The 22,302-nt window shown below is 39.1% G+C and overlaps 1 protein-coding gene across 1 annotated transcript; it reads left to right on the top strand.

The window, feature by feature from the left end:
* Positions 1-1,205: 1,205 nt before the first annotated feature.
* On the top strand, positions 1,206-20,596 carry LOC106084946 (uncharacterized). The gene is made up of 5 exons (XM_013248929.2): positions 1,206-1,365; positions 10,805-11,188; positions 11,270-11,531; positions 15,040-15,166; positions 20,282-20,596. The coding sequence occupies exons 1-5, from the start codon at positions 1,301-1,303 to the stop codon at positions 20,470-20,472; spliced, it is 1,029 nt and encodes a 342-aa protein (XP_013104383.2). The 5' UTR covers positions 1,206-1,300; the 3' UTR covers positions 20,473-20,596.
* Positions 20,597-22,302: the final 1,706 nt, after the last annotated feature.

Here is a 22,302-nt window from a genome sequence, read left to right as displayed (position 1 = left end):
ACGTTTCATAAAAATGTTGTATAAAAACTATTCGACTTATTGTAGTTTCTCAACAAGCCTTTTTTTGTTTTTGGTGGTACAGCTTTGTTGCTATTATTCTTTGAGTGTATCTCTCCGATCTGACAGCCCTATCTACCAATACGCTGTTGCTAATTTCAATAACCCTGAACCGTACAAAACAGCTGCAAATGAATGAGCTGGTGTTGAAGACCTCAGCTGAAAATGTCTTCATTGTCTCTCAATAAATGCACTTCATTATATCACAGCGTTTCGCTTCATTCATTCTTAAAAACAGTCGAAAAATGCTTCTGTTATCTTTGAACACAAGCAATCAATCTGTACCATAGTTAGCTCTCTGATCGTATATACATATATATATAGTATGTATAAATACAGAGACTGATTGCTTCAGCATTTGCGGAATTGGAGCGGACAAAAGGCATGCAACCATCACAATAAGAGAGACAATTATTTCTCAACTTGTCTGCAATGCATGGGAGTCTTGAAGCAACAAATCATCTTAAATGAAATATGGAATTTTTCAGAGGTCTTAAGCTTCATAAAGAGTAATTCAAAAATTTGGCAATACCCCAATGGAACAAAAATCGAAAGCTACAGACCATATAAAGAGTAAGACGAGTTGAGATGTTTCGTTATCCTACGACTGACTAATAGTTCTCATAGAAGTAGCATGCTGAGTTCCTACACACCTTAATCACTAAAGAATTCACATAGGTGAGTCAGTTTATATGGGAGCTCAATCTACTTATCGACCTACGCCGACTGCGTGATGGTATTGCGAGAAATGTCCTAGACTAAAACTCGCAAGGACGGCGAAGGAGGGGACGCCTGAAAAACACATGGATCCGCAGCACGAAAATAAAGTTGGAATCAACCCATATACGAGTATCCTGGAATCAGGCCAAGGATTTGGCCAACGATAGAGCTTGTTGATGCCCTAGGTTCCCACTGAATAGTTTAGTATTTGTCATATTTTATTGTAATATATTAAATAAGAATAAGCAAAATCAACACTTCCTCAAAATTATCATATGTACCTCATACATCATTCTCCCACTGCAGTCAGGTCAACAGAAGAACAACTCATGAATATACATATAAATATATATGCGCTAGTATATCAATCAGTCCTCTCTTCTATTGTAGAAAAATCATCGAACTCAAGAGGCAAATATCAAGCCATTCAGTCTTGAGCAAACGCTTAATCACAAAAGTTTAAATTCGAATTCTACGGCATCAAGTGCAGCGTCAAACAATTTCAGTCAACTTTTATCCAATAATGAATAGAAAAAGTCTGTTTATTTTTCTTCTTCTAAAAGCATATCTTTTTGCGAGTGGGGACGGGTATGTTTATGCTTAAGTTAACAATCCCTATAAGATATCGTGAGCATAAGTGATATATTACTCAAAAGGGTAAAAACGAATGAAGTTCGACCGGGCCGTACTTTGGATATCCACCACTTAGGTTGTAAAGATTAACCATATTTCGTCATAATCCGATGAAAAATGCATTATATATGAGCCCATGGCAGCTTAATAGAAATGTGAACCGATCTGTACCGAACTCGCACGAAGGTACATATGCGATATATATGAGGCCTAATACCCTGAATCGTGCGTTCGATCTATATAGCAGCTATATACAAATATCAGCATGGATACCGAAGGGCCTTACTAAACATCCAAATTTCATTAACATCGGATAATAAAGGCGCCTCTTAAGGGCCCAACAACTTTAAATGGGGAGACATATATATATATGGCAGTTATATCTAAATATCCCTGCGTGAACATCAACAAAACTTTCAGCGGTGGTTGTCCGCTTACTAATGCTGGATACATTTGTGAGGTATCCTGCCATCTTAAAACTTCTCTACCAAGTGGTGTCGCTATGCGGCACGCCGTTCGGACTCGGTATAAAAAAGAGGGCCCCTTATCGTTGAGCTTAAACTTGAGTCGGTCTGCACTCATTGATATAAAAGAAGTATCCGCTGTTTCTTAATGGAATGTTCTTGGAAAATTTAGTATTCAGTAGTATATCCAAATATAGACCGATCTGAACCATAGAGGCCTAACACAACTTACTGCACCGAATTTCAGCAAAATCTGGCAAAAGCTGCAGCCTTTATAGGCCTAATACCTTTTAACCGGAGATCGGTTTATATGGCAGCTATATCGAAATATAGTCCGATCTAGACTACACTCGGTAAGGATTAAGAAGGGCCGTATACAATTCACTGCGCTACATTTCATCGAAATCGAATATTAAATTCGAAATCGAAATACCTTAAATCGGGAGATCGGTCTATATGGCAGCTATATCCCAATAAAGTCTGATCTAGACAAAATACGGTATGGATTTAGAGGGGCCTAACACAACTCTCTGTACCTAATGGAGTAATAAAAGTGCGTTTTCTAGAAGCCATAGTAGCGCAGAGGTAACATGTCCGCCTACGACGTTGAACGCCTGGGTTAGAATCCTGGCAAGACCATCAGAGAAAATGTTCAACGGTGGTTTTTCCCTCCCTATGCTGGCAACATTTTTGAGGTACTATGCCATGTAAAACTTCTCTCCAAAGAGATGACCCACTGCGGCACGCCGTTCGGACTCGGATAAAAAAAGAAGGCCCCTTATCATTGAGCTTAAAACTTGAATCAGACTGCTCTCATTGATATATGAGAAGTTTGCCCCTGTTTCTTAGTGAAATGTTCATGGGCAAAATTTGCTATTTGCATTTATTAAACCAACAACTTAATTCGGGAGACCCGTATATATGGCAAATATATTCAAATATAGAATGATCTAAATTCGGTGCGGATGTCGAAGGGTCTGACAAACTGTGCCAAATTTCAACAAAATCGGGCAATAACTGCGGCTTTTGTGGGCCTAAGACCTTTTATCGGGAAATCGGTCTATATATATGGCAGCTATCCGAAATTTTTCACATATACCTCCTATTGGTGTGGGTCTGCTCGGATTATGAATGGGCCATGTCGGTCCATGTTATGATATTTCTTTAATTGGCCATTACAGAAAATGTATTCCTCTAGCCGAACTTTGAATAGATGCCCAAGCGCTTCTTCTCCAACCTCTGACAACCAGATGTCGCTCTCCACTTGGTCAGTCCATCGGAGTTTTAGTCTTCCCCTTTTGGGTTTTCTTTTATGGTCGTCTTCAAAAGATTTCCTTGCTGGAACTTCTCCATCCATTCTGACAACATGATACAACCAATACAGCCGTTGTATTTTGATGCGTTTAACAATGCTAATGTCGCACAGTGTTGCCTCTTAGTGTATTCGTTGGTCAAAAATAGTTAGAGTTAATATAGAGCTTTACAATTTAGCACAGATGTATATTTGGATGTTATATAGAAACAAGTAAAAGCGTGCTAAGTTCAGCCGGGATGAATATTGGGAACCCACCATTCTGCTAAAATATGGGAGTTATATCTGGTTATAGACCGATTTGGACCGTACTTGGCAAAGTGGTTGAGAGTCATAACAGGACACTATTCGCAAAATTTTAACCAAATCGGATAAAAATCGCAACTTTAAGGACTAAAGAAGTCAAATCGGGAGATCGTCTTATATGGGAGCTATATCAGGTTATATACCGATTAGTACCGCACTAGGCACAGTTATTGAAAGTCACGAAAATGACAATATTTGCGAAATTTCAGCCAAATCGGATAAAATTGAGACTTCTAGGGGCACAAGAAGTCAAATCGGGAGATCGGCTTATATGGGAGCTATATCAGGTTATAGACCGATTTGGACCGTACTAGGCACAGTTGTTGAAAGTCAAAACATAACACTTTGTGCGAAATTTCAGCCAAATTGGATAAAACTCGCAACAGTAAGGGCTCAAGAAGTGAAATCGGGCAACCGGTTTATATGGGAGCTATATCAGGTTATAAACAGATTTGAACCGTACTAGACACAGTTGTTGAAAGTCAAAACATAACACTATGCGGCTTCCAGGGTCTCAGGAGGAGATCGGTTATATATGGAAGCTATTTCAGATTATAGACCGATTTCGACCATACTTAAAACAGTTGAAAGCCCCAGTCTAGCCCCGTCTGTCCGTTTGTCGAAATCACGGTAGTGGTCGAACCCATAAAGCTAACTGCTTGAAATTTTGAAGAGAAACTTAATATTGATGTAGTAGAGCTTGAGCCCCTGGAAGCCGCAATTTTCATCCGAATTATGCATGTAGTGTTTTGTTATGACTTACAAAAACTGTGTCAAATATGGTTCAAAATAGTCCATAACCTGATATAGCTCCCATATAAATCGATCTCCCGATTTGACTTCTTAGCTCCACACAAGCCGCAATATTTGTCCGATTTGGATGAAATTTTGCATGTAGTGTTCTGTTAAGACTTCCAGAAACTGTGCCAAATACGCTCCAAGTCGGTCTAAACCTGACATAGCTCCCATATAAACCGGTATCCGGATCATTCTCATTCGGTTCTTAGAAGCTTTAATTTTTCATGGTTTGATAGAAGTTTGGTATGTTGAATAATATAAAAAAAAATATATTTTGTATAAATTTTTATCAGAATCCATGGTGGTGGGTTCCCAAGATTCGGCCCGTTCTGTGTCGATCTAGCCCCGTCTGTCCGTTTGTCGAAATCACGGTAGTGGTCGAACCCATAAAGCTAACTGCTTGAAATTTTGAAGAGAAACTTAATATTGATGTAGTAGAGCTTGAGCCCCTGGAAGCCGCAATTTTCATCCGAATTATGCATGTAGTGTTTTGTTATGACTTACAAAAACTGTGTCAAATATGGTTCAAAATAGTCCATAACCTGATATAGCTCCCATATAAATCGATCTCCAGATTTGACTTCTTAGCTCCACACAAGCCGCAATATTTGTCCGATTTGGATGAAATTTTGCATGTAGTGTTCTGTTAAGACTTCCAAAAACTGTGCCAAATACGCTCCAAGTCGGTCTAAACCTGACATAGCTCCCATATAAACCGGTATCCGGATCATTCTCATTCGGTTCTTAGAAGCTTTAATTTTTCATAGTTTGATAGAAGTTTGGTATGTTTAATAATATAAAAAAAAATATATTTTGTATAAATTTTTATCAGAATCCATGGTGGTGGGTTCCCAAGATTCGGCCCGGCCGAACTTATCACGCTTTTACTTGTTTTATTCTGCCTATAAAGAGAAATTGCTCATAGCACTAGACAAAGGCGAACCATGACGGTTGGTTGCCAAAATTCGGTCTGGCTGAACTTAGCACTTTCTTACATTTCAATTGTTTTTTAGCAAAAAATACTTTTGAAAATATGCTCAATTATTGAATTAAATGGCTGACAAATATTGATTTTACGATGCTTGAAATTCAGCGAAGGTTATCACAATTTTTAGAATTATTTGAAACATTGTTTAATGATTGACATGTTGAAAACCCTTATTTTTAATTGATTTTAGTTCAAAATGTAATTGTAAACAAACAAAACATTTGATTGATGTATTTGATAATCTGGAACAGTATTTCTCGATCGAAAAACTTAAATAAGACACTGCAGTTGTGGTAAAACCAGTTTCGTTGTACAACACTTAAATGTTAAAATGTTAAAATTTCAGCAATGGGTCAGAAAAAAATAAATTGAGCTCGTCTCGAAAGAGAAAACAAACAAAAATTGTAAAATTTAATCGCCCTAACAGGCAAAAAACTTGAAAAATTAAAAATTCGGCAGAGCCCGGCCAGGATTCGTACCTGGGCACAGGGAGCAAAAGCGAGAGCCATTCCCGTTGTCTCAGCGTTCGAAGCCATCAATACAACTTCCAACAGATTCACAAAATCATGTGTAGTACGGAAGAAGTGTAATTTGTCACAGAAAGAATGTCTGACATTACACAAAAATACATGCATTGGGAAAAGTACAGCTAATAAACAGGGTTGTCGAGCTTGGTTAAGGTGGTAATTGTATCATAGATGAGCTATTAATACGATTCAAATACAACATACCAACGCACGGCCGTTGGAGCCATCACACCTAATATGGTTGAAAAGCATTCTAACCAAAGTCGAAACCCGTCCCATAGTGGTTGTTGTGTGTTTCCTATCTTTGGATTCTTTTCCATTTGCATCTCCGATCATTGAGCTCGTCTCGAAAGAGAAACAATCAAAAAATTGTTAAATTGAATAATCTCGCCCTAACAATCAAAAAAACTTGAAAAATGAGAAACCAAAATAATATTCTGAAGATATCCATAACAAAGTCTGGGGGAATGGAATATTCAAAATTAGGGTAAAAGTAATAGATCAAAAATCTTAAAAAATTCCCGAGTTTTCGTACCATATATTTGTTAAAACACCCTTTTTTATACCCACCATCGAAGGATGAGGGTATATTCATTTTGTTATTCCCTTTGCAACACATGGGAATATCCATTTCCGACCCTTTAAAGCATATATGTTCTTGACCGTGATTGCGCCTCAAATGATCTATCCGCTTAGTCCAAATTTGGCATACTCTTTCCCACATTTCGGCCGGTATCTTACGAATAAATGCGTCAATGTTGTCTTCCGATGTGTCAATTGAAGCGGGCTTGTCCGTATACACATGAGCTTTTACATAGCCCCACAAAAATAGTCTTAAAGCGTAAAATCCCACAATCTAGGTGACCAATTGACCGGACCTTAACGTGATATAAAATGTTCACCGAATTCGCCTTTCAATAAGTCCATTGTGTGGCATTTGGCACCGTCTTGTTGAAACCGTATGTCATGAAAGTAAAGATCTTGTATTTTGGCAAAAAAAAAAATTTGGATATCATCCCACGATAGGGCTACATTACGATTCGCATCATAATTAAAGAAGTACGGTCCAATGATCCCACCAGCCCATAAACCGCAGCAAACTGCTACCACCAAACTGTGGTAGCTCTTGCAATGCTTTTAGCTGATCTTCACTCCAAAATCGACAATTCTGCTTATTTATATACCCATTGAGCCAAAAATGAGCTTCGTCGTAAAATGGCAGAAGCGCCCGATGAACTTTCTTAACAGTGCACGCATTTTCAATAATTTGCAAGCGCTTTTCGTTTGTAAAGACCATGCATGGTTAAATTATAGCCCGAACTGAAGATGTTCTATAGTGAAACAAAATACTAAACGGGCGTCAGCTGTTTAAAACAGTGTTGCCAAAAAGATAATGCAAATTGCAAATTTTGCCCATGAATATTCCACTAAGGAACATATCAATGAGTGCTGTCCGATTCAAGTTTAAGCTCAACGATAAGGAGCCTCCTATTTATAGCCGAGTCCGAACGGCGTGCCGCAGTGCGACACCTCTTTGGAGAGAAGTTTTACATGGCATAGTACCTCAGAAATGTTGCCAGCATTAGGAGGGGAAAACCACCGCTGAAAATTTGTTCTGATGGTCTCGCCGGGATTCGAACCCAGGCGTTCAGCGTCTTCGGCAGTCATGCTAAACTCTGCGCTACGGTGGCCTCCGAACAAAAAGATAATAGCTGTACCAAAATTGAAGACCTGTACTATATATATACAATGCGCCTTTTAGGTGCCCAAAAACTTAAATCGAGAGATCGTCTATATAGCAGCTACATCAAAATCTAAACCGATCTGGGCCAAATCGCAGAAAGATGTCGAAGAGCCTAACACAACCCACTGTCCCAAATTTCCACGAAATCCGATAATAGATGCGCCTTTCATGAGTCCAAGACCTTAAATCGAGAGATCGTTCTATATGGCAGCGATATCCAAATCTGGACCGATATGGGCCAAATTGCAGAAAGTTTTAGAAGAGCCCAACTTAACTTTCCTAACTTTCGGCGACATCGGACAATAAATGCGCCTTTTGTGTGCCCTACACTTTAATTCAAGAGGTCGAGCTATATGACAGCTTTTTCCACATCTGGCCGATCTGGGCCAAATTGAAGAAGGACGTCGAGTGGCCTAACACAACTTACTTTTCCAAATTTCTGCAAAATCGGATAATATATGTGGCTTTTATGGGCTTAAGGCCCTAAATCGGCAGATTTAGGGTCCGTCATAGACCAATAAAATCCACATTTATTATCAAATTTTGCTGAAATATGGGACATTGAGTTGCGTTAGGCCCTTCGACATCATTCGTTAATTTTGCCCGGATCGGTCCAAATTTGGATATAGCTGCCATATAGACCGATCCGCCGATTTAGGGTCTTAGGCCCATAAAATCCACATATATTATCCGATTTTGCTGAAATATGAGACAGTGAGTTGTGTTAAGCCCTTCGACATCCTTCGTTAATTTGGCCCGGATCGGTTTAGATTTGGTTACAGCTGCCATATAGACCGATCCTCCGATTTAAGGTCGTACGTCCATAAAAGCCACATTTATTATCCGATTTTGCTAAAATTTGGGACAGTGAGTTGTGTTAGGCTCTTCGACATCCTTCTTCAATTTGGCCTTAATCGGACCAGGTTTGGATATAGCTGCCATATAGACCGATCTCTCGGTTTTAGGTTTCGGGGCCATAAAAGGCGCATTTATTGTCCGATGTCGCCGAAAGTTAGGAAAGTAAGTTGGGCTCTTCTAAAACTTTCTGCAATTTGGCCCATATCGGTTCAGATTTGGATATCGCTGCCATATAGACCGATCTCTCGATTTAAGGTGTTGAATTCATAAAAGGCGCATCTATTGTCGGATTTCGTCGAAATTTGGGACAATGGGTTGTGTTAGGCCCTTCGACATCCTTCTTCAATTTGACTCAGATCGGTCCAGATTTGGATATAGCTGCCATATAGACGATCCCTCGATTTAATGTGTTGGGCCCATAAAATGCGCATTTATTGTCCGATGTTGCCCTCCACATATTTCTGCAATTTTGTTTAGATCGATCAAGATTTGCATATAGCTGCCATATAGACCGATATCTCGACTTAAAGTATTGGCCCCATAAAAAGCGCATTTATAATCCGACATCACTGATATTTGAAACTGTGACTTATGTTAGGCTTTTCGACATCTAAATGTGTTGTATATGGGTCAGATCGGTTTATTTTTATATATATCTGCTAAAAAGACAAATATTTTGTTATACACGGTTGAACAATGACTTGTACTTATTTGTATTTGGTCCAAATCGGAACATATTTCGTTATAACTGCTATGGGACATAAGGTTGCAATTTTCACCCGGTTTTGATGAAAGGTGATTAACATACATACCCGAGGTGGTGGGTATCCAAAGTTCGGCTCGGCTGAACTTAAAGCCTTTTTACTTGTTAATTTCATATTTTTAATCTACTCCCGAATACCCTTCATTTGAGTTCCATATTAACATGATCTTCGATATGCCTATTTGTGAGTTTTGTCGTCAGGGAGGCTCCTAGGTACTTGGATCCAAAGTAGAATAGCGGGTATATTCATTTAGTTATTCCGTTTGCAACACATCGAAATATCAATTTCCAACCATACAAAGTATATATATATATATCGGATCGTCGTGAAATTCTAAGACGATTTAACGATGTCCGTGTGTCTATCCGTCCGTCTTTTATAATCAAAATTCCAAATTGGACCATATTTGGATTTAGGTGCTATATAGACCTATTTTCCCATAAAGGGTCTAATGCCCATAAAAACTTTATTTTTCATCCGATTTTGCTGAAATTTGAAACAGTGGGTAGTTTAAAGCTTCCCTTTAACTGACCCAAATATGATTCAGATTGGACTATATTTAGATATATCTACCATATAGAGCGACCTCCCAATAAAGGGTCTGAAGGCCATAAAAGCATTATTATATTAAAAATGGGTTATTTTAAGCCTCCCGAGATCTGACGTAAATATGGTTCAGATCGGAATATATTTAGATATAGCTGTCATATAGACCGATCTCCCGATAAAGGGTCTGAAGACCATAAAAGCTTTATTTTTTACCCGATTTCGCTGAAATTTGTAACAGTGGGTTATTTTAAGCCTCCCGATATCTGACCTAAATATGGATTAGTTCGGTCCATATTGAGATATAGCTGTCATATAGACAGATCTGCCGATAAAGGGTCTGAAGGCCATAAAAGCTTTATTTATTATCCGATTTCGCTTAAATTTGGAATAGTGCGCAGTTTTAAGCCTTCCAATATCAGACCTAAATAAGGTTCAGATCGGACTATATTAAGATATAGTTGCCATATTGACCGATCTGCTGATAAAGGGTCTGAAGGCAATAAAAGCTTTATTTATTACCCGATTTCACTGAAATTTGAAAAAGTGAGTTTTTTTGAGCCTCACGATATCCGACCTTAATATGACTCAGATCGGTTGGATACATCTGCCAAAGAGGCCAATATTTTGTTTTACAAAATTGAATAGTGAGATGTATATTAGACCACTCAATGTCCGTGCCGAATTTGGTTATCAAATTTTCACTGAATTGTAATGAAATGGTTTACAAATATACCCGAGGTGGTGGGTATCCAAAGTTTGGCCCGGCCGAACTTAATGCCGTTCTACTTGTTTTTCTGTTAATTCATACATCTTTATATTTTTTTTTTAACCGAAAAATATTTACTTTTGACAAAGGAGCATTGTTTTTAAAAAGAAATTGTTTCAATCTTAAAATATTACAGCTAAGATTCGTCAGGATCATTTTGACCGGTTTGGTCTAACTAGGCATACAATAAATCTTGGTCTTTCTAGAGTTAATTCGTTTTTAATTGCTTTCTTTCAAATTTATAAAATAATGGCTAAGAATATGCAATACATAATGTGAAAACTAAAACAATATTGTTAATCCATACTATCGTTACAGCTCCTACATTGTTGTGGCACCAGACACCATTCAGTCTAATAATGAATATTCAGTTTCGATCTCTCTTCCGGGCAATACCGAACCAACTACTGTTAAAGTTGAAATTTCTGGAGGATCATTCACTGCAGCAAAGACCATTGATATACCTGAATATAATACTGCAGTGGCAAAATTTAATGTTCCTATTTTGGAAAATGGTGTATACACATTGAAGGTGCAAGGAATTGAAGGATATGAATTTGTCAACACAACGCAACTGAAATATGTGGAGAGAGAAAATATTTCAGATTATTTGAGAAATGATGGTGAAATGAGAACCATTTTAAACCAAAATACAACAGCCAAAAGATTTGGTCCTTTAAATTTAAAATTCAAAAGGGAAAAGTATGTTAAAGACAAAGATCTTCCTTCTATGGTTTGTTCAATTTCCGAACGATGTATTAAGCACAACATTTGTATTTACAGATATCGCATTTTCCGAGATGTTGTTATTAAAGTGAATTCAACTAATCCAATTCCATATCTGATCTATGATGTGATGGTTAAAGGAAATATTATCAAACATGAATATCTTGAAGTCTCTGGAGAGAATACAATGGAATATATAACAATAACTCCGACCTCTGATATGATACCGAAGGCAAATATCTATGTGTATTATTTGGAAAATGGAACGCTACTTTGGGACGATTTATCGTTGTTCTTTGCAACAAAGTCAAAGTGTTTGGTAACTATTCTGAATAATTTTATAGCCATGTATAGTTTATAGTTGTAAGAGTTTTGCCATTAATGTAGTGATATATATGACACTATGCATCAGCAGCAATTCCTTGGCCGGGGAATGCTAACAAATAACACAACAAAAAAATTTTTAGAAAATCCACAAAATTTCAATAATTTTACATCTCATGTATCTACAGACCTGCTTCAACAAATAATGTCTTCAATTCACTTCAATACTACCTGATTGACATACAAATTTGGTAGTTGGTTTTTACTTAGAAATATATATTTTTTTTTTTTGTGATATTTGCAACCTAATTTTTGAGGAGTCCACAACCCGCACTTAGTGACCATCTGTCATTCCTTGCTTCCAGAACGCAGTGTTCTGTTACGACTTCCAATAACTGTGCTGAGTATGGTCCACATCGGTCTATAACCTGATATAGCTCCCATATAAACCGATCTCCCAATTTGACTTCTTGAGCCCGTGCCAGCCGCAACTTTGGTCCGATTTGGCTGTAATTTAGCATGTAGTGTTCTGTTACGACTTCCAACAACTGTGCCTATTACGGTACAAATCGGTCTATAACGTGATATAGCTCCCATGTAAACCGGCCCCTCGATCATCCTTGTGCGGTTCCCAGAAGCTTTAATTTTTTGCTGGTTTGACAGAAGTATGGTAAAATTAAGTACATCAACTAAATTTATTTTGTATAAATTTTTATACCCACCACCGAAGGATGGGTATATTCATTTTGTCATTCCGTTTGCAACACATCGAAAGTTCCCTTCCCGACCCTATAAAGTATATATATATTCTTGATCAGCGTACAAATCTAAGACGATCTAGACATGTCCGTCCGTCTGTCTGTTGAAATCACGCTACAGTCTTCAAAAAACGAGATATTGAGCTGAAACTTTGCACAGATTCTTTTCATGTCCATAAGCAGGTTAAGTTCGAAGATGGGCTATATCAGACTATATCTTGATATAGCCCCCATATAGACCGATACTCCGATTTCGTGTCTTAGGCCAATAAAAGCTACATTCATTATCCGATTTTGCTGAAATTTAGGACAGTGAGTTGTGTTAGGTCTTTCGGCATCCTTCGTCAATTTGGCCCAGATCGGTCCAGATTTGGATATAGCTGCCATGTAGACCGATCCTCCGATTTAGGGTCTTAGGTCCATAAAAGTCACATTTATTATCCGATTTTACTGAAATTTGGGACAGTGAGTTTTGTTAGGATCTGCGACATTCTTCGTCAATTTGGCTCAGATCGGTCCAGATTTGGATATAGGTGCCATATAGACCGATCCTCCGATTTAGGGTTTTAGGCCGATAAAAGTCACATTTATTATCCGATTTTGCTGAAATTTGGGACAGTGAGTTGTGTTAGGCCCTTCGACATCCTTCGTCAATTTGGCCCAGATGTACATATAGCTACCATATAGACCGATCCTCCGATTTAGGGTCTTAGGCCCATAAAAGCCACATTTATTATCCGATTTTACTGAAATTTCGGACACTGAGTTAAGATGAGCCACTTTACATACTTCGGTACTATGGGACAGATCGGTCCAGATTTGAATATAGCTGCCATATAGACCGATCTCTCGATGTAAGGCTTTGGGCCTATAAAAGGCGCATATATTATCCGATATCGCCGATTTTTGGCACAATGAGTTGTGTTAGGCCCTTCGACTTTCTTCTTCAATTTGGCCCAGATCGATCCAGATTTTGATATAACTGCCATATCGACCGATCTCTCGGTTGTGGGTTTTGGGGCCATAAAAGGCGCATTTATTGCCCGATGTTGCCGCAATTTGGGACAGTGAGTTAAGTTAAGCCCCTTCACATGCTTCTGAATTATGGGACAGATCAGTCCAGATTTGGGTATAGCTGCCATATAGACCGATCTCTCGGTTGTAGGTTTTGGGGCCATAAAATTCGCATTTATTGTCCGATGTCGCCGCAATTTGGGATAGTGAGTTGTGTTAAGCCCTTCGACATTCTTCTTCAATTTCACTCAGATCGGTCCACTTTTGGAAATAGCTGCTATATAGACCGATCTCTCTATTTAAGGTTGTGGGGCCATAAAAGACGCATTTATTGTCCGATGTCGCCGAAATTTGGGATAGTGAGTTGTGTTGGGTGCTTCGACATTCTTCTTCAATTTGGCTCAGATCGATTCAGATTTGGGTATAGCTCTCATATAGACCGATTTAATGTTTTGGGCCCATAAAAGGCGCATTTATTGTCCGATGTTGCCGAAATTTGGGACTGAGAGTTAAGTTAAGACCCTCCATATATTGGGTTGCCCAAAAAGTAATTGCGGATTTTTTAAAAGAAAGTAAATGCATTTTTAATAAAGCTTAGAATTAACTTTAATCAAATATACTTCTTTTACACTTTTTTTTAAAGCAAGCTAAAAGTAACAGCTGATAACTGACAGAAGAAAGAATGCAATTACAGAGTCACAAGCTGTGAAAAAATTTGTCAATGCCGACTATATGAAAAATCCGCAATTACGTTTTGGGCAACCCAATATTTCTGCAATTTGGTCTAGATCGATCAAGATTTGCTTATAGCAGTCATATAGTCCGATATCTCGATTTAAAGTCTTGGCCACATAAAAGGCGCATTTATAATTTGATTTCACTGAAATTTGACACAGTGACTTATGTATGACTTTTCGACATCCATGCTATATATGGTTAAGATCGGTTTATTTTTAGATATAGCTACTAAAAAGACCAATATATTGTTATACACAATTAAACAATGACTTGTATCGATTAGTATTTGGTCCAAATCAGATCAAATTTCGATATAATTGCTATGGGACATAAGGTATGCAATTTTCACCGGATTTTGATGAATGGTGTTTTACATATATACCCGAGGTGGTGGGTATCCAAAGTTCGGCCCCGCCGAACTTAACGCCTTTTTACTTGTTAGAAGAATCCATGGTGGCGGTTTCGCAAGACTCGGCTTGGCCGAACTTGGCACGCTTTTACTTGTTTACTATTTGTTTTCATTCTATCCCACTGTGCGTAATAGCTTTGGAGACTAGGATCTTTCTTAACCTAAAGGCCTCGGATGTTTCTTCTACGGAGCTCCAGAATTCTACTCAGGATTTGTTTTGAGCTTTATTCAGCTCGTCCTTGTATTTTCTTAGCTCAGCCTTGTTGACATTCCAGTCGTGCCCTTGTGGTTTTTACTGTATTGAAAATCCTGGAATCCTTCCGTAGACCAACCAGGTCTGGGGCGAACGATGTTTGCGGCTTGGTTCTAGAACATGTAGATTTAAGCGATCACTGATCCGCTTGACCTTCGTATGTCCTGCACAGTTTTCACTTACGAGTACAAATTCTCATTCTTTGGAAGATGATACAGAAAAATCTGCCTGGCCAATCTCACATATTTATTATTACTTGTTGACTTATTTGTGCTTATAACTTAATTTTTATTTGAATGATCTCCATTAATTTTCTCTTATTTTTGTGCAGAAAAATGATACAGAATACGATCGCCTTGTTGCTAATGGTGAAGTAGAGGAGTTAGATTTTCGAAAGCCACCTGGGGAGGAATCACATTTGGTAACCCTAACTAATATGCACTATGTTCTGGAAGGCGGTAAGTTATCAGAGTTCTTTTGTCACCACGAAAAGCGTTGTACTTCCAAATTCCTGTAAAGTGCACACTACCAAAAGCTAGGAAAGTAGAATAATGTTAAGAAATAGTAGAATAGTTTAAGTTAAAGTTAATGCATGTAGGAACTATGCAACTGTAGGGACTATCTTTAAGGGACAGTCGTCGTTCGGTATCCTTTAAGATTTCACTGGTATGTCGCATTTAACCTCAGGGTTTGTGTGCCACTAGTATAATCTAAATTGTCTTTAGTCGTTCGGGAGTAATGCTCCAATTTGTTAATTTTGGCATTAAAATGTAAATGAATCATAAAAATGGAATGTTAAGTTCGCTTCGAACTCACCATGCCATGTTTATGACGTCATCTGATGTAAGGGCTTACATTCCAGACTGTAATACACATTATTAGAGCACAGATTTGGATCTGTAAGGTCTTATTTAGATGATTTTAAAATTTTGTTGATATACCTCATGTCGGAGACCCTAGAAAACGCTAGAAGACTAATGGATACCGAAATGGCTGTCCATCCTGCTGTGCGATGACTTTGTAGAATGTTTGGATTGTTGCTCACCGAAACACATATTAGAACAAGATTTTGTTTGTTCAATAGGGTTATAGAGAAAGTCGGCGTTGGACGAACTCCATTTCTAGTAGGTAAAAATCAGCTAAGATATAGATAACATGTACATTAGACGCAAATAGGGAAACGTATGCCCTCCATGACATTCATGGCTAGGACATCCAGCGAACTGCTTAAACACAAACAGAATGCCTATGTCAAGGGAAGGTCAGTGGAGACTGCCCTGCACGAAATTGTGCATAAAATAGAAGAGTCCTTCGATGCCAAGACGAACACATTGCCAGTTTGCATTGACATCGAGGGAGCGTTTAACAATGTGCGAAGCAAAACATTGATGCAATCCTTAGACCAGTACCGTGTGGACCCGGACCTTAGAGATTGGATAAACCATATGCTAAGGAACAGGTGGATAAATTGCGGGTCCCATGACATAAATATAAGGGAGAAAGTAGCACAAGGCACGCCACAGGGGGGCATTTTATCGCCACTCCTTTGGGTGACCACCATTAATGACCTATTACGGAGTTCTGCAAAGATCGAAATAAATGGTAGTCTGATGGTGCAAGGTCAGGGCTATATGGTGGATGCATCAAAAGTTCCCAGCTAAGCTCACTCAGTTTTTGGCGAGCGACCAAAGATGTATGCGGTCTAGCGTTGTCCTGGTGGAATATGACACCTTTACGATTGACCAATTCTGGTCGCTTCTCCTTGATGGCTGTATTCAATTTGTCCAATTGTTGACAGTAAACATCCGAATTAATGGTTTGGTTCCTTGGAAGCAGCTCAAAATATACCACCCTTCCAATCCCACCAAACAGACAGCATAACCTTCTTTTGGTGGATATCAGCCTTTGAAGTGGTTTGAGCTGGTTTATCATGCTTGGACCATGATCGTTTTCGACTAACGTTGTTTAAACAATCCATTTTTCATCTCCAGTTATGATTCGTTTTAAAAACGGATCGAACTCATTGCGTTTAAGGTGCATATCACAAGCGTTGATTCGGTTTGTTAAATGAATTTCTTTCAATACATTTGGTACCCATATTAAAATTGACGCCAAACAAATGTAAACAAATTTTCGCGCACTTTTTTTCTAAAGCAAGCTAAAAGTAACAGCTGATAACTGACAGAAGAAAGAATGCAATTACAGAGTCACAAGCAGTTGAAAAAATTTGTCAACGCCGACTATATTACTACTATATTACCGACAATTACTTTTTGGGCAACCCAATATGATACTTCTTAGGGGTAAGGGTCTTGCATGTGGCATATGACTGGACTAGATACAAGGGTCTCAATATTATCCCAGAGAAGACTGAAATATGCCTAATGACGAGGAAAACGCACCACGTTTCCTCAACAAAACGATGTTAATATCTGACAAGATCAAATACTTAGGAGCGATCTTGGACAGGAAACTGAATTGGAAGTATTACATTCAGGAGCGTTCTGAGAAGGCTCGCAGATGTTGGGCACTATGTAGACGGGCCGTCAGCTCGAAATGTGGCCTGAATTCGAGGATAGTCCATTGGCTCTACAGGAGTGTGAATAGACCAATACTTACTTACGCCTCAGTAGTTTGGTGGACTGCTATGGAGAAAAAGTGCAACATAAATACCATTCAGCAGGTTCAGAGATCATGATGTCTTGGCATAGGCGGAGCGATGAGGACCATGCCCACTAGGGCACTGGAGACTATTCTAGATATCCGACCCATAGACGTACAGATTAAATGTGAGGCAGTCACTGCGGCTATGAGACTTAAGGCGATGGGAGAATGGATTGAGGATAGGAGAATGGATTGAGGATGGGAGAATGGATTGAGGATCGGAGAATGGATATGAGATTTAAGGCGATGGGAAAATGAATTGAGGATGGGAGCTCATACCATCGCGGTATAATCGAGGCGACGATAAAGAAACCTGGAAGGAAGTGAAGAGGTTTCCGGTGGGATACCTGAGACGACACTTGAGGGCGAGCGTAAGGCACTGCTGCCAGCGGCACAGTCTTGGACTGACGGAACCCTAGTATTGCCATCTGAAAGATCATGCTACATAGATGGATAAAAGATACAGGACAGAATAGACCTGGGGTTCTACATTGAGAACTCAGTACCGAGATCTGACCATAATACAGTCCTGCAGGCGGAGATCCGGGCGATCACGGAATGCGTGAGGTGATGTGCCGTTAACGCGAGAAAGTTGGGTGTAAATATCTTTACCGACAGAAAACTGGGCATCAGGGCAATAACAACCAGGACAGTAAGTTCACGAACAGTCTTGGAGTGTATGAAGATGATTAACGCCTTCTCTGAGGATGGCTCGATCCGAGACATTTGGGTGCCGGGCCATAGCGGAGTAAAGGGGAAGAGAAAAGCGGACGAATTGGCAGTGAAGGCCGGAGAACCAACCATCAATATAGTTGGTTAAACCGAAGACTTTCAGGTTGAGGCAGTCCGAGCTAAGGACATGGGCTACAAACGCGCTTTTAACATTGTGGAACAGTGAAACGGTCGGTAGGACGACGAAAATTCTATGGGGTGATCAGAGTCTTGAGAAGACGAGGCTATTGCTAAAAGGAAGTAAGCGGGAGATCAGTATAGCTTTCGGTATCATAACAGGATACATAGGAATATCCGGCAAGTGGTGGCATGTGTAGGGCATGTGGGGAAGAAAACGAGACGTTGGAACATTTTCTATGTCATTGCCCGGCTTTCGCAGCTAAAAGACACCTGTACTTAGGTGGGGACACAATACCGAACACGAATCAACTTAGGGGCGTGGTATGGAAAACAATTAGGAATTTTGTAAGCAGCACGGAATTTGTGACTTATGTAGAATAAAATTATGCCCTTCCACTAAATTTATATTGTGTAAATTTTTTATAGTATCCATGGTGGTGGGGTCCCCAGATTCGGCCCGGCCGAACTTAACACGCTTTTACTTGTTCGAATTACTTCTAAGACTTCAGGCAATCAAATTGTAATGTACCACTAAGATTTGACCTCCTATGTTGCCCAAGCAGAATAGTCGCCACTTAACCAGTTTTGTCGAAGAAACAGGCGACTATTTGCTTCGAAGTGGTTCTTCGTAGACCCACACGATAGATTGTTGTAGATCTATTAAACGTATTGTAAAGCACCACAATCATATTTTTTATACCCATCACCTAAGGATAAGAGTATAATCATTTCGTCATTCCATTTGCAGCTCATCGAATCAAAGACTTCCGACCCTACCTACCCTATATATATTATAAAAGATTATTATAAGATTCTAAGACGATTTAAGACAATCCGTCCCACTGTGTTATAAAGCTAAAGCTTTTAAAAACTAAGACTGTAACTTGCACATATCCATATTTTTTCATACGCAGTTTAAGTTATTGAATGAGCCAAATCGGATCATATTTGGATATAGCTGCTAAATAGGATCTTGACCCCATTAATTTTCCAATTTTGCTGATATTCTACCCAGTGAGAGTTACTAGACACTTCGATATGCGTACCTAATATGGTCTATATCGGACAATATTTAGATATAGCTGACTTATAAACCGATCTGCCGATTTCGGGTCTTTAAACCATACAAATCACACTTATTGTCCTTCTGCAAAAATTTGATAAAGCGAGTTGTACCACGCTCCCTAATATCCGAAGCAAAAAGTTCTATATCGGACCACTTTAAATTATAGATCAATCTGCCACTGTAGGATTTTAAGCCCATAAAAGGCCCATTTTTAACCAATTTCGTTGAAATTTAGTACAGTGGGTTGTGTTTGATCCCCCTAAACACTCGTGCTGAGTATGGCCAAGATCGGTTCATATTTTGATATAGCTATATCACTTAGGCCGATCTCGTGTTGTAAGTTCATGGGGCTCATAGGCCTTTTTTACTACCCGTTCCCTATACACCCATTGTTTCCTATACACCAATTGTTCCCTATACACCCATACCTGATAGAGGCCGACACCCCGGAATAAAAACACCTTTGGTTCACCAATGCAAATGGGTTTTGGATAAAATTCATATCCATGGTAGTGGATATCCAAAGTTAGAGCTTAATATGACATTACTTGTTATCTACCTCGCATTCTTCTGGGCATAGAAAACAAAAAATTGACTGTGACCAACTTTCGGTTGTGTCCATAAAACATGCCTTAGCCACATAAGACAAATCTTGGCTTGGTCTAACTTTTAAAGCAATGATTTGAGTGTTTCAGTAGCAACTTTTCAAATAACCTGCCAAACCCACTAACATGTTCGCACTCGGTTCGTTCGATGTTTTCGAATCGAATGCAAACATGCTATTGGTTTTAGCAACGAGTCTCGCAAATGGATGCTGATGATGGAATTGTAGCTGATTCCGAAACAGCCATAAGTGTATAGACACTGTTATATAGAAATACGTACGAGTTGTTCAGGGTTTTCCAATATGGACTTGACAACTTCTTAATTTATTTAATTTATGAACGCAGTCTTACACTAATCATTAAACTATCACTGTCAAATTTTTCAGCAAACTCAACATTTTCATCATGGCAAAGTACACAAACATCTGCAAATCATATGAATTTACTAATGAAATTCGGAGTCGGTGACCGCTACTTCAAGAGCTTTAATCATCTTCAGGGACAAGCTCATTTTTGGCTTAATGGGTTCGTCAATAAGCAAACTATGTATTATTGGTCAGGTGATCCACAAAAATAACTGCTAGGTGCTGTTTGCAAGCCGGCGGCGCCATTGGGCCATACTTCTTCGTGGACAAAGCCAATCGTTACCTTACAGTGAATGGACAAAGCTACCGCACTATACTCAGTGATTGTTTTTGGCCTGAATTGGAAAATATGGACCTAGAAGCCATGAGGTATATGTAAATAATAGGGTTTAATCGATGGCTATCGAAAAGTGACATAAAAGCTTACTTTATCTTATTTGGTGTATTTACTAAATTCCCACAGTGTTGCTTTAACAGCAAAACGACTTATTTTGATTCACAAAACATCCACTGGAATATTCTAAATAACCAACACTAACTTCTTTTTTTTTTCAACAACTTGGAAAATTCGTTATACCCTCCACCATAGGATGGGGGTATATTAATTTCGTCATTCAGTTTGTAACTACTCGAAATATTCGTTTGAGACTCCATAAAGTATATATATTCTTGATCGTCGTGATATTTCATGTTGATCCAGCCATGTCCGTCTGTCTGTCGAAAGGACGCTAACTTTCGAAGGGGAAAAGCTAGCCCCTTGAAATTTTGCACAAATATTTCTCATTAGTGTAGGTCAGTTGGGATTGTAAATAGACCATATGGGTTTATGTTTTGATATAGCTGCCATATAAACCGATCTTGGGTCTTGACTTCTTGGGTCTCTAGAGGGCGCATTTCTTATCCGATTTGACTGAAATTTTGCACGTGGTGTTTTGATATTACTTCTAACAACTGCGCTAAGCATGGTTCAAATCGGTCCATAACCTGATATAGCTGCCATATAAACAGATCTTGGGTCTTGACTTCTTGAGCCTCTAGAGAGCGCAAGTCTTATCCGATTGGAATGAAATTTTGCACGACGTTTTTTGTTATGATATCCAACAACTGTGCCAAGTATGGCTCAAATCGGTCCCTAACCTGATTTAGCTGTCAGATAAACCGATCTTGGTTCTTGACTTCTTGAGCCTCTAGAGATCGCAAGTCTTATCCGATTGGAATGAAATTTTCTACGGCGGATCCTCTCGTGACCATCAACATACGTGTTTATTATGGTCTGAATTGGTCCATAGCCTGATACAGCTCCAATATAAATCGTTCTCTCTATTTTACTTCTTGAGCCCCCAAAGGGCGCAATTCTTATTCGAATTGGCTGATATTTTACACAGGTCTTCAACATGTAATTTAATTGTGGTCCAAACCGGACCATATCTTGATATCGCTCTATAGCAGAACAAATCTTTTCTTATATCCGTTTTTGCCAAAGAAGAGATGGCGGTAAAAGAACTCGACAAATGCGACCCATGGAGGAGGGTATATAAGATTCGGCCCGGCCGAACTTAGCTCGCTGTTACTTGTTTTTTTCTAAATACACAAATCTTAGGTATGATATCTCGCACTTTCCTTCTTCACTGACGCCAAAATGCCTGATGCTGTGATTGCGGGTGCATTAAACCCATTGTCTTGGGTATGGATGTTTTACATAAATCCTGAAATCACTTGTATCAGGTTTGCAATCTATCAGCAGGGTCCTCACGGAACTGGGGGTCATCCATCGGCCACATATAAAGAGGCAGCCGTCAGCTGCGCAACATTCGGCAGTGGAAGCCGCCGTGAAATAAATACCGCTTCCCCCCGCCTGTAAGAATGGGATCCAGTAATTGACCATTCCAACAAGGGACAATAAGAAGATCAATTAGAAATACAAAAAAAAACTTGCCCATGGCAGACCACACGTCCGACATTGTTGTCGCTGATCTGCCGAACGGTGTGAACAAGTTAATCCCAACTCCTCCTGTCGTAGGAAAGCATAAGGAGTAGGGAGT

This window comes from Stomoxys calcitrans, chromosome 3 (assembly GCF_963082655.1).
Source record: "Stomoxys calcitrans chromosome 3, idStoCalc2.1, whole genome shotgun sequence".
In the NCBI taxonomy this organism is placed as follows: Eukaryota; Metazoa; Arthropoda; class Insecta; order Diptera; family Muscidae; genus Stomoxys; species Stomoxys calcitrans.
Note: the sequence above shows the minus strand (reverse complement) of the source record. Positions and strands in the feature narration are given on the sequence as shown.

Bases quoted from the DNA above. Each gene is read 5' to 3' on its own strand.
- LOC106084946 (XM_013248929.2), top strand. From the start codon at position 1,301: ATGAATAGAAAAAGTCTGTTTATTTTTCTTCTTCTAAAAGCATATCTT. The intron at 1,366-10,804 runs GTATGTTTATGC...CTATCGTTACAG, and splicing joins CTTTTTGCGAGTGGGGACGG to CTCCTACATTGTTGTGGCAC. The intron at 11,189-11,269 runs GTATGTTAAAGA...TTGTATTTACAG, and splicing joins TTAAAATTCAAAAGGGAAAA to ATATCGCATTTTCCGAGATG.